This window comes from Pinus tabuliformis, chromosome J, assembly GCF_031772625.1.
Source record: "Pinus tabuliformis cultivar Carrire ecotype Pingquan chromosome J, CPIR1, whole genome shotgun sequence".
NCBI lineage: Eukaryota > Viridiplantae > Streptophyta > Pinopsida > Pinales > Pinaceae > Pinus > Pinus tabuliformis.
Genome location: NC_142295.1, coordinates 243,094,307 through 243,107,449, shown reverse-complemented (window position 1 = coordinate 243,107,449; position 13,143 = coordinate 243,094,307). Strand labels below are relative to the sequence as shown.

Genomic DNA, 13,143 nt, shown 5'->3' with positions numbered 1-13,143 from the left:
ACTAATATAAAAACCCTTTACCCCCTATTATGTGCTCAATATATTATGTCATTTTTTCCTCAATATATACCCCCCAATATGAATGCATGTGGCATGGTATTTCTCCCCCAGTGAAGCCCCTTTTTCTATAATACACTGCCCTTGATAGATCTATCCTAAAGTATGTGCCTTGTACGTTCAATATCTGTGCATAAAAGGGAGGGTCCAAGACCCTAAGAGAAGTGAGGATAATATGTCCTATCTCTATGATAATGGATGCATAATATTAGGACCTGCACATTGTTTTTGAGGTTAGTTTGATCTTAAAGTGGGCCGCGTTCAGCCTCAGAATATGTACAATAATGAAAACTGATGGGCAGAAAGTAAGGGTTCACATAGTGAAGGAAGAAGGGTCATCTAAGGAGCAGAATAGTTGGATATAAGTGCAACGTTGGTGTGTAGTAAAGGTCTATCCAAAAGATGTTTGGATCACATGTTAATTAGCCCTAAGTTCTGTGATATTTGGTGGGTCAAATTTAAGGTGTGTTGCCTGCCAAGTGTGCCCTAGATTAGTCAACTTGAAGTATTCAAAGGGGTTGTGTGAGGTTTGTTTTATGTGCCCTATGTTCAGTGAATTAATGTGACAAATTCACAATGAGAGGGTTGCTGGTAAAAGACCTTATATGCAGTGACATTAATGTGGCAAGTCACTGAAAGAAGGCATATTGTCTAGCTCATCAACAAAGATCCTTGGAGAAACTAGGAGACTGTTAGGAGTTGTGCTTTGAAGGCCCTAAGTACACTGACTTAGGTGGAGATGAGTCATTGTTAGAGGGCATATGTTGAAGTACCTAAGAGTAGGCATCTTGGAGGAGCAAGAGGTTTGCTAGAGGGAATATCTATTAACCTAAGATTAATCACATTTGGAGTAGCTAAGGGATTGATAGATGTAGTTTTAGCGGCTAAATATGCCAGCATTATGAGGTTGCATAAGTATATGTGACCAGAATAAGAAGTGGCAAAGGACCTGCCAGGTGTTGAAGGTACGTGGACCGAAAGTGTTGAGTTGAGCGCCCCTTTAGCAAGTAATTCAAGTGTGTCTTGTTCAAGGGTATATTGGTTGTCATACATTGTTTACATCAAGCCCAAGTTGTTCTTGTATCAGGACTAATTGTAAGGGCCATGATCCCTGGTACGAGAGCTCTATGTATGTGGTATTAAAGTTTTTATTGTAACAAGTTTTGGGTTGAAAAAATATCTTTTGTACTACATTGATTCACTGTTATACATTTTCCACTATTCAAAGTGATAATGTTGTGGCATTTTAGTGTTTTTGTGATCATGTTCTTACACATAAACTTGATTCTGAAGTGCTGAGGAAAAATCAAGAACTAGAATGGTGGTAACTCATCTATGAGAAGGGATTTCACGACTACATTTATTCTAAAAAATCCCATAACATGAGGGTGAAACTAACTTTTTTCATTATGCCCAAAACCTTAAGATCTAAAAGTGCTAGCCCTAGGAGCTACTATATTAAAAGGATTTTGGGGCTCAATGAGCCTAGTTGGAATGCCAAATTCTTGGGGCCATAACTTTCACATACATACTCAAGTTTGGAAATTCTTTTGATTGTTACAAATATTGCTTTGAGCTCTACAAGTTTGGAGGGTTGGGACATTTTAAGGGCTCAAAATGTGTTGGAAGTCCAAGGCTTACAAAACTACAAAAAAATTGGCATTCAATATCATTTATGAGACAATGTTAGATCAAGCTTTCACTTGAATCAATGGTCCCCCCTTAGGAATAAATGGTCACCATTGCATCAAGTTCTTATGTCATGTGGGGATTTTTTTGTTGAATATGGTCCTTGATAAAGAACTTTCCCTTATGAAGACATTGCTTTGCTTCAACAACCTAATAGAGTTGTATGTTTTGTTGTTGGGTTCTCTTCATCTTCGTGTCCATGATCCAATCCAATGTAGCTTGCTCAATGTAGTGAATGTTGATCTCTTTAGGGTTCAAGTTCTATACTACCTCAAATGTTTCCAATAGAGGCAAAAAGTATGGTCAAAGAAAATCCACATTGAAGACTAGGTGTTAGTGAAGGACGTGTGCAAGATTTAATTCAAAGGAATTCTCACACACAATGTTAGTGATGGTGCAAGGCCCGTATTTTCAAGCTTGTTACAAGGGACTAGATGAGTTGTTGATATTTCTGTAAGTGCAACTAAACCCTGTCATCGACCTAAAAAATATGTGAAATTTGATGTTGATCAAGTTGATGCTTATATACTTTACAATATTTTTTTGTAAAACATCATGAACTTGTTGTTGGATGTGTTGAATCCATTCAACAAATTTGGATTTTTTTTCTACCTTACTCAAATTATGGGAATATTCTTCATGTGTTGATGTAATAAGAAGAGCTACATCAATTAGGGCCAATGACGTGAACCTAGGAACACCTAAAAAGTGAGGTGTCGATATAATTGGGAAGACTTCCCTTATAGTTGCGATGAACATACAAAATATTTCATTTGATGTACATGGATCCTTATAGTTTCACATTCGAAGGATACGTACAATGATTATATTGACCACTCTTTTCTATCCATCAGTTTTGCGATGGAAGACAAACAACTTGGTAATCTTAATGTCCATCATGGACCAAAGGCATGACCAAAATATACTTAGAAATTCATTGTACCAAGTGGAAACAAATGTATTTGAAAACCCAGAATGAACACAAACATGCTAGGGGAAGTGCTTAATAGTGGCCAAGTGATCAATGCAACATGAGCCATCATTTTATTTCTCTATTGCTCAAGGGCTATTTGGAGCAACAATTTGATAGGATCCTCACATTTGTTAATGTTTTTTGTTTTTTGTTTTTGTTTTTGTTTTTTTTGTTTTTTGTTTTTTGTTTTTTGTTTTGTTTTTTGTTTTTTTTTTGTTTTTTCCATGTGATGTTTCTTGGGCAAGTAAGGGATATCTTCACTAGGCTTTATTAAATTGCATTCAACTTCTCTATAACTTGACCTCATGGGGTACATACATGAAAAATAAGAGAGTAGAATGCTTTGATACCACTAATTCAAATTATCTTGAGAATGGAATTAAAGAACACATTATTGTAGAAAATACAATAGTGTTAAAAACATGATATGAAGTGAATATCAAATTATACTAGCATTTGCACCTAATGTTGCAAAGGAAACGCCGTAAGGCATAGAGTGGGGAAGAATAGCGACATGTAAATGGAAATGATTGAAAGCAAGGGTGGATGATCAGAAACCAAGTGACCAGTGTGTGTTTAATCAGAAGACTGGGCAAGTGCTCTTTGGATTGGTGATCATTGGTAAAATTCCAAGGAGGAATATATATATCAGTAAAATCTCATTGTTGGGAGAACAATGAGTGCAATTTGACTGCAATATCTTTTCCTTCTGGCACTTTTGTTGCTATATCTTTTCCTTATGCCATGCTCCTGCTCTCTAGAAAGTCCCAGAGAGCAGTTTCCCTTGACTATTTGTCATGCTCAATTGTGTAGATTTTGATTTCAGTTGGAGCTAGAGAAAGCAATGTAAGAATGTCATTCTTGATCACAATAAAACAAGTGGTTGGAGGATATCAAAAACAAAGTGACCAATACATGTTTAGTCAGAAGGCCAGGCAAGTTCTCTGTGAATTGGCGATCATTGGTACAATTGCAAGGAGGAGAAGATATAGCAATGTAAGTTCACTGTTTGGAGAACATTGAGCACACTTTGACTGCTATATCTTTTCCTTCTGGAACTTCTACCGCTATAGCTTTTCTTTCTGTCATGCTCCTACTCCGATATACTATTATCTCATTCCATTTTCATTAGCAAACACAGTACAACTATAATCCTAGGCACACCTCTCTCTCCATGAATTCCAACTAATCTTATTCCTTCCATGATGACAAGTTCTGGATTTCATTCCAAAAAGGTGCATATGTCTGACAAATTTGATATGAAAATCAAGTTTATATCTATAAAAGTTTGTATATACTAGGCATAGTCACTGCCTACCATGTAATCACATCCTTTGCATTCGTTCCTTCACTCAATAAAATGCAGCTTAGTTTCTCACACTAACATCTATCGATCTATCTACATATATGTCTAGCAGTCTCCACAAAAGACAGGGCTCATAGGTAGCTAAGTCATTAAAATTAACACTTGGATTGATTTTCCTTTCGTAGGTCAGTTCACCCTGATAGGTGCTGCAATTTTAAATGGCCAAAGAAGATGCTTCAGCCATATCACTTATGATTACAGCTATCAAACCATGTAATGGCACCCACCCTGATAAGTGCTGCAATTTTAAATGGCCAAAGAGGATGCTTCAGCCCTATCACTTATGATCATAGCTATCAAAACATGTAATGGCACCCAAAGACACTAGGAATGTTTGCAAACAAAGATATGAATATCCATTAGGTACAGTGTTGGTGGCATTATCGTTCAGAAAACCTTCTTTTCTAAGGAAGTGTAATATTTCTTGCTAATTAGAGGTATGAGATATGGCTATTCCATATTTCTACTAGAAAGGAACAAATATATCATATGACACAGTTTTTACAGTGCTGCAATTTTAAATGGCCAAAGAAGATGCTTCAGCGCTATCGATTATGATTATAGCTATCAAACCATGTAATGGAACCCACCTTGATAAGTGCTGCAATTTTAAATGGCCAAAGAGGATGCTTTAGCCCTATCACTTATGATTACAACTCTGAAGTTGAAGAACAAGACAACCATATGTCTAAAGATAACTTAAGTCAAAAGCCAGACACTTAATATATTTGTTCTTTTGAAACAGGTCTATTCATTACAAAGATGTAATATAACTCTTCACAACAAGAAGCTTCTCCATGCATGTCTTTAGGTGCCAACAAAACCACTTATTATGGTATTTCGGCAACACCAACAAGGTGGAAACTGACAAAGGTTGCACTTTCCACTATTCCCTACATGATCCATCCTTCTCATTAAAGTTCGAGCTACTGGTCTATCCTTCACTTTTTCTCTGAGAAGAAACCCACTGATTTATTATTCAAAATGCTTGATTGAGTTTGCCTAGTAAATTATATTAATTCGAAAGAGACGGTAATTGGTTTTCACCTGTGTTCATCTGGAAAGAAACATACAAGAATAAAAGCTAAAGAATGATGTCCCATTCAAAATTAGTGGGCCTCCTAATAACATTGCCAAATCTGCTTTCACTCACTCCCCATGAATTTAGATAAAAAAAACATTCTAAAGAAGAAATAAATATTTTTTATATAATCTAGATCTATCTCTATAAGCACTAGACCCTAGCAGAGCAGTTTCCCTTGAATATCTATCATGCTCAATTGTGTAGATTTTGATTTCAATTGGAGCCAGAGAAATAAATGTAAGAATGGCATTCTTGATCACAATAAAACAAGTGGTTGGAGGATATCAAAAACCAAGTGACCAATACATGTTTAGCCAGAAGACCAGGCAAGTGCTCTATGAATTGGCGATCGTTGGTAAAATTGCAAGGAGGAGAAGATATAGCAGTGTAAGTTCATTGTTTGGAGAACATTGAGCACACTTTGACTCCTATATCTTTTCCTTCTAGCACTTCTACTACTATATATTTTCCTTCTGTCATGCTCTTACTCTGATATACTATATTCTCATTCCATTTTCATTAGCAAACACAGTATAGTTATAGTCTTGGACACACCTCTCTCTCCATGAAGTCCAGCTAATCTTATTCCTTCCATGATGACAAGTTCTGTATTTCATTCCAAAAAGGTGCATCTGTCTGACAAATTTGATATGCAAATCAAGTTTATATCTAGAAAGTCTATAGATACTCGGCAGAGTCACTTCCTACCATGTAATGACATCCGCTGCATTCATTTCTTCACTCAATAAAATGCAGTGTAGTTTCTCTTATTTTGTCTGATTTCATGTTCAAGTTTTTAATCTTTTTGCTAATTATCACTTCTTATTTGTTGATTTGAGATAAGCCTCTCAATTTCTCCATCATCTTATAATTTATGCAAGATTTTCCGGTTGAATACTCGTATCTATGGTGAACTTGATGAGTTGTATCTCTTTCATTTAGCGAGCTCCTTGGTTCAGTGCTTTGTTAACTCAACAATTTTAATTATTATGCAAATGCAGGTTTCCATATCTATTCAAGTTGGATTATTGTTTCTGGATGTAAACCGCGTGCCAGCAAAAGGAACGTCTTCAAGTTGGATTGTTGTTTTTTTATGTAAATTATGTGTGAGAAAAAGCAATGGCAAAAGTTTCTAGTAGACACTCCATTTATCATCCAGGACAAAGATGATAAAGTTGCTTAAAAAAGATTTTATTGGTTCTTGATGATGGGTGGAGTGTCCATCAGAAATATCCGACATTACTTTCAGTCACACACAATTTTTCTTTAACTTCTTGTCCCAAATAATAAGTGGAGCGTCTGGCTGAAACATGGAAATTACTTTCACTCTCACACAATTTACATCAAAAACAATAATCCAATTTAATTAATATCAAACGATTAAACTTTTATCGATGTGTTTTGGAATGTCTCATCCACAAAGGCACATTGTGAACATTACTTTGCAATCATTGTGATCTCCAGTCGGGAGCAAGTTTGCAAAGCTTTAAATTCTGATTTGAATTTTTTTTTCACACAGAAAAAACCAATTGTCCTTTATATAAGAAATATTTTACATTTGCATAGTTTTGAATCTCCTATCATTGAGATTGTATCAAAATCTGTCTAGAGTGAACCCATAATCTATATTTGAATTGCTAAATATTGAAATACAAAAAAGCTCCCGCTCGATCTAAAATCTACTCAAATTTGCAATGAAAAACAGAGTTGACCCATAAAATCTTAAGACAAACAGGGTGTCTCCATTCAATACGTGTGATTTAGTAGTTATGACCCACAATAAGCAACACTGACCAAAAACAGGGGAATAACATCTTAACAAAAATTTTGCATATGATGGTTGGGTCCTCTTCGAAGTTAAAATAACTCAATTGTAACCTTGCAACTGATAAATGATCATAAATGTTGATACACCAATGGAGTAGTAGAGGAGACATAAACACCGACCATTATAGAAAGAAGAAACCAAAGCTTTGCAAACAATTATTGATGAAGGTCTTATAGGAGATAACACTCGACATAACAGTGCACCCTCCTTTGGATAGGAGATAGGCCACCTTGTTCTACTCTTTGTATATGTGGGAGAAGGAGATGTTCTTAAAGGACGGCTTCAAATATCTGATTTGTTGCTTCCAGTGATATAAATAGGGCAGACCAAAAGCAGAACACCGTTGTACCCACTCAATTACTGATTTGGAGTCACCAACAACCTCTATCTTCTCTATTGCCATCCAGCTAGCACAACGCAGTAACCCCATAGAGAAAGCAACTATGTTATTTGTACCTTCACCCCCAAACCAATTGAAGTGATAGCATTACGCGGAAACCAAAACAATGTGTTGCCCCACACCCACATACTCCATTTGTTGAAACACCATCAAAATAGCCCACCCATATGGACGAATCAATTTCTCTATTGCAACACATTCTCCTATGTGATTTTTGACACCAAGGCCCAATCTCCTTGAAATATTCCACAATCTTCAGGTTTGTTTTTCTCACTTGTGGGACAATCTCTTCAAAGATTTTGGTGTTCCTGCTCCTATAAATACCCCAAATGATGTAGAAAGGAAGTGCCCTATTTTATTTTTGTCTCTCGAACCAATGTAGTACATTTTCCAATCGAAGATCTATCCACATCTGCTTGAATATTTAGAAAACTTGTTACCTCTTTCCATATATAGAAACGCGAATGGGCATGTGAGGAAAAGATGGAAAATTCTGATATGATGTTTTGTGACAGACCATAGCTTGTTTTCATGTCAATGTGTGATTGCAAGAAAGGATGAAAAAAGTGTAGTTTCTCACACTAACATCTATTGATCTATCTGTCTACATATATGACTGGCAGTCTCCACAAAAGACAGGGCTAGCTATTCCAAATTTCTATTAGAAAGGAACAGATACATCATATGACACAGTTTTTACAGTGTTATTTAATGACTCTATAACCTATTGTCTTTTCAGTACTGTTTGTTTAACTTGATCGTTAAGACTACCAATTGGATTGATTTTTCCTTTTGACTGAATAGTTTATCCTGTTGAGGGCAAGGTTCCGCAAAAGGGTTATCTTTGGTGGTAAATTTATTTAAAAATAAGAGAAATAAGTTATTTTTTGGGCCAAGACAACTAACCAGCAGCCCAAAAAATGTTCTTAAGTTCAGGATGTGAATACTGGGGGATGAGTGAGCAGAACCCAGGGCTAGGTTCCATTCCAAATTTCCATATTAAGAAAAGAAACTCAACGGAAGGAAGTAGGAAAATATATCTTGCATTCTATAAATTGACTTTGTAGATACTAAGCCAAAATACATTATAAGCAACCATCAATACTAGGGCACAATATTTAGACTATATATATATATATATATATATATATATATATATATATAGGAAATATAATACTTGGAATATTGGAAAGCCCGAATAACTGCAGTAATAATAGATTCTACCATTTAATAAAGAGGGATATTGTAGGCGATAGGGTCTACCTAGTGAGGAACCATACCGCAGTAAGATACTTTAAAAAAACACTCACAGCATGACTGGAGATTTGGGAGTAATTATGTAATGGTGTCATTAACCGAAGTAAGGAATATTTTCGATCTGAGATTTTTACGTATCAATCCTGGAAAATAGCCACACAGGTGAAACTAAGAAACAACGTATAAAAATTTATTGATCACATCTAGAAGAAAATATTACCAATAATGGTGTCATTAACCAAAGTAAGGAATATTTTCAATCTGAGATTTTTACGTATCAATCCTGGAAAATAGCCACACAGGTGAAACTAAGAAACAACGTATAAAAATTTATTGATCACATCTAGAAGAAAAGATTCCAAGTATGCATAACTACATAAAGAAATAGTAAATTCGAAGTTGGGCTAACCACCCTTAAACAAACAAAAGCATAACATAGTTGTCCATATAGTAGTGTAAACTACCAGGAAAATGGCATACATCAAAATTGCAGATAATCTCATTCCATTTTTAAAATCCATTTCTGGATTTGTTCAACCCGGCAAATTAAGAACACTAATATGTTACAGAGGGAGCCTCACACTAACATCTATTGATCTATCTGTCTACATATATGACTGGCAGTCTCCACAAAAGACAGGGCTAGCTATTCCAGATTTCTATTAGAAAGGAACAGGTACATCATATGACACAGTTTTTACAGTGTTATTTAATGACTCTGTAACCTATTGTCTTTTTAGTACTGTTTGTTTAACTTGATCGTTAAGACTACCAATTGGATTGATTTTTCCTTTTGGCTGAATAGTTTATCCTGTTGAGGGCAAGGTTCCACAAAAGGGTTATCTTTGGTGGTAAATTTATTTAAAAATAAGAGAAAAAAGTTATTTTTTGGGCCAAGACAACTAACCAGCAGCCCAAAAAATGTTCTTAAGTTTAGGATGTGAATACTGGGGGATGAGTGAGCAGAACCCAGGGCTAGGTTCAATTCCAAATTTCCATATTAAGAAAAGAAACTCAACGGAAGGAAGTAGGAAAATATATCTTGCATTCTATAAATTGACTTTGTAGATACTAAGCCAAAATACATTATAAGCAACCATCAGTACTAGGGCACAATATTTAGACTAAACATATATATAGAGGAAATATAATACTTGGAATATTGGAAAGCCCGAATAACTGCAGTAATAATAGATTCTACCATTTAATAAAGAGGGATATTGTAGGCGATAGGGTCTACCTAGTGAGGAACCATACCGCAGTAAGATACTTTAAAAAAACACTCACAACATGACTGGAGATTTGGGAGTAATTATGTAATGGTGTCATTAACCGAAGTAAGGAACATTTTCAATCTGAGATCTTTACGTATCAATTCTAGAAAATAGCCGCACAGGTGAAACTAAGAAACAACGTATAAAAATTTATTGATCACATCTAGAAGAAAAGATTCCAAGTATGCATAACTACATAAAGAAATAGTAAAGTCGAAGTTGGGCTAACCACCCTTAAACAAACAAAAGTATAACATAGTTGTCCATATAGTAGTGTAAACTGCCAGGAAAATGGCATACATCAAAATTGCAGATAATCTCATTCCATTTTTAAAATCCATTTCCGGATTTGTTCAACCTGGCGAATTAAGAACACTAATATGTTACAGAGGGAGGCCTCTGTATAAGACCCTAAGGCGTAGGAGTAATATAAAAAAATATAATCATAATTGCATGCATGCTCAAAACCCTTTAAAAATCTAGCAGAGAAGGACTGGAGAATTACGACTGCTAACATTAGCACTGAATAACTATATTATAAATTGATAGACTGTAGTGAGAAAATTCAGAATGACTTATGATTTCATGGAAACCTTTGTCAAGCAGTTTATAAAAAGAAAATTTTATTGATCTCTTTTTAAATGGCATTATCAGTCATAAAACAATCCCAGTGCTCATAAAAACTACAGGTCTCAAGTTCACGGGAGTACACTTTCGGGGAAACTTAACAGGAGTATAATACATAAATCTAATTAAAGAGAAAATTCCTTTGAGGGTAAATTTCCTCGAACAATCCAAAAATCCCATGGCAACTGTGCTGGATAGCAAATCCCTATCTATAGTTCTCAGAGAACTGAAAATCATATATAAGCGACTGGAACCTTGGAGGGTTTGACCAATAATGGACAACCTCCAACATACATGTTAGAGGGTTGTGTGAGAACCTGGGAATTTCGAGCAAACATGAAACCTTTCCTTTAGGTAATTCTGCCGACAAGTTTACCTGCAGTTGAGAAGCAACGAGTGAGTTGATTGGCAGACCCGGAAATATGTGTAGCATAACTGATAGAAAGATGAAATTAGAATTACCTGTGGGGTTGAGACCAAGGGTCGCCATGGCCATTGCTCACGCTGTGATAAGGAAGCAGGAATTAAATTTCTTGATGAACCCAGTAATTTTGAATACAATATATTTAATGGTTGGACCTTGCATGAGGTTGTGTGAGGGTTTGGTTGCAGATCAAACCTTCCCTGAGGTTGCGCGAGGATTTGGTCTCAAAGACTACCAAGACATTGCAATTGGCGTGTGCAGGGGTGAACTTCATAATTCAATCATCCCAATCATCCCAACTCAGAATTCAATGAACTTCAATCCAATTCTTCAATCATCCCCGGAATTTACAATCATCCCCCGCTCACAATTTAATTTGTCCTTTGGAAATCTGATGGTTCTCCGTAATCTTCCACCAAACTTTTAAGTTTTTTGTAATATGATTTACACCATTATGTTTATTTAATAAAAGATTGAAAACAAAAGAGAAAAATGTCATAGAAATATTTGATTGTAAGTTTTCACTACAAAATTGAACATAAATTAAAAGCATACAAATGAACAAAATTGTAGCCAACAACATCTAACTTTTTCCCAATATTCACTAAATAAGTAGGAAATACATGGGAGTAAAAGAAGAAAAAAATAAATAAATGTCACGACTTACAATCATCCCCCGCTCACAATTTAATTTGTCCTTTGGCAATTTGATGGTCTTCCATAATCTTTTTTTTTTTAGTAGAAGAAGCCCTTTGAATTGTATCGCATTTGAATTAGTGATATCCTCTACAAAGGATAGTGAATTTTCCTAAAAAATAGAGGAACAAAATAAAACAACATGCAAAATTTTTTGAATAATATTTCACTAATAAACATATGACAGGGGAATGACTTGGTGAGCACCGGAATGTTGCCTGCATATTCCACAGTTGTATGTCAATCGCATTAATCAAACTTATCATCTACCCAACTCTAATATTTGTTTGGTATCTGACAAGTTTGGCTAGTGTCTGCTGAGCGGCTATACTGTCAGGATGATCTACACCCAACATTATCGTTCTGATACTGATGCAGGTTCTACAGAGATCCTCCCCTCCATCATATAGTCCACCTCTGAGAATTAGTTTTGCCTTCATTTCCAAAAGCAAAGCCTTCAGAAGTGTTACATTTTGCCAGAGATACTCATCCAATTTAGTATCAGCGCGACCAAGCATTCTCCAACATGTGGATTTATCCAACCAATTTTGCACTTGAGAAATAAAGGACTCTTCGACAGCCTCCAAGGCACAGGTGCAGACACGTAGAAGTTCTAAAGCTGCCTGGCATCTTGAAAAGGAAGTAAAAGAATGAAGTGCCAATGGAATTGCTACTCTTTTAATGAAGGAAAGTAATTCAGATACCTTAGGTTCTATAATCACTGGGTCATTTCCAAATCCAAGTACAAGAAAACAAGCTGCCCATAAATGCTCTAAATGTAGGGAGATTGCCCCTCTGCTACCAACACCTTGGAACATAGCTCTGGCAGTGGAGTTGCCTCCTTTTTTTCTCGCATATAACTGAATCATCTCATACATGTTAATCCATCCCTCTCTGGTGCTACTTCTTGCAATACCAAATCTAATCAACATAGTTGATGCTTCTACTTCTGATTTTCTTATCTGAGATACCCTACAACAAAAACCAATTGCATGCAGGCATTTCTTCTGTAGCTGCAATCCACTTGCTCTTTCAGGAGCCTTGTGTGCTGCAATTAAAAGAAGAGAGATAGGAATAGGGTAAGGAGCAAACCAAGCACCAACCAATAACATCTTGGTAGCTAATTTCTTTGGTTTATTTGCATGATCAAGAATGTTGAAGCATACATCCAGAAGCTGCATAAGAAAGGGATGACTTCTCAAAGTTGAATATTCTCGAATACTCCATAACATATCTCTCAAGGACACCCTATTAATGATATCAAGGAGTCTAGAAGGTGTAATGGGAAGCTCTGATAGGATGGAACCAACGATCCCGAGGCCTAATGTTAACTAACCCAACATTTCTTCAATTGTTCTTAGCGCATCAAGCTCCACTACTGAAAAATCCCTCCTCTTTCCCTTCATCAAAGACATAGCTTCCACACTTGATAAGTATGACAGCCTCACTGGATCTAGATTCATCACAC

General features: G+C 35.9%; 1 protein-coding gene across 1 annotated transcript; it reads right to left on the bottom strand.

The window, feature by feature from the left end:
- Positions 1–11,941: 11,941 nt before the first annotated feature.
- LOC149226659 (uncharacterized) lies at positions 11,942–12,907 on the bottom strand. The gene has a single exon (XM_089380261.1). The coding sequence runs from the start codon at positions 12,905–12,907 to the stop codon at positions 11,942–11,944; it is 966 nt and encodes a 321-aa protein (XP_089236387.1).
- Between the last annotated feature and the right edge of the window lie 236 nt (positions 12,908–13,143).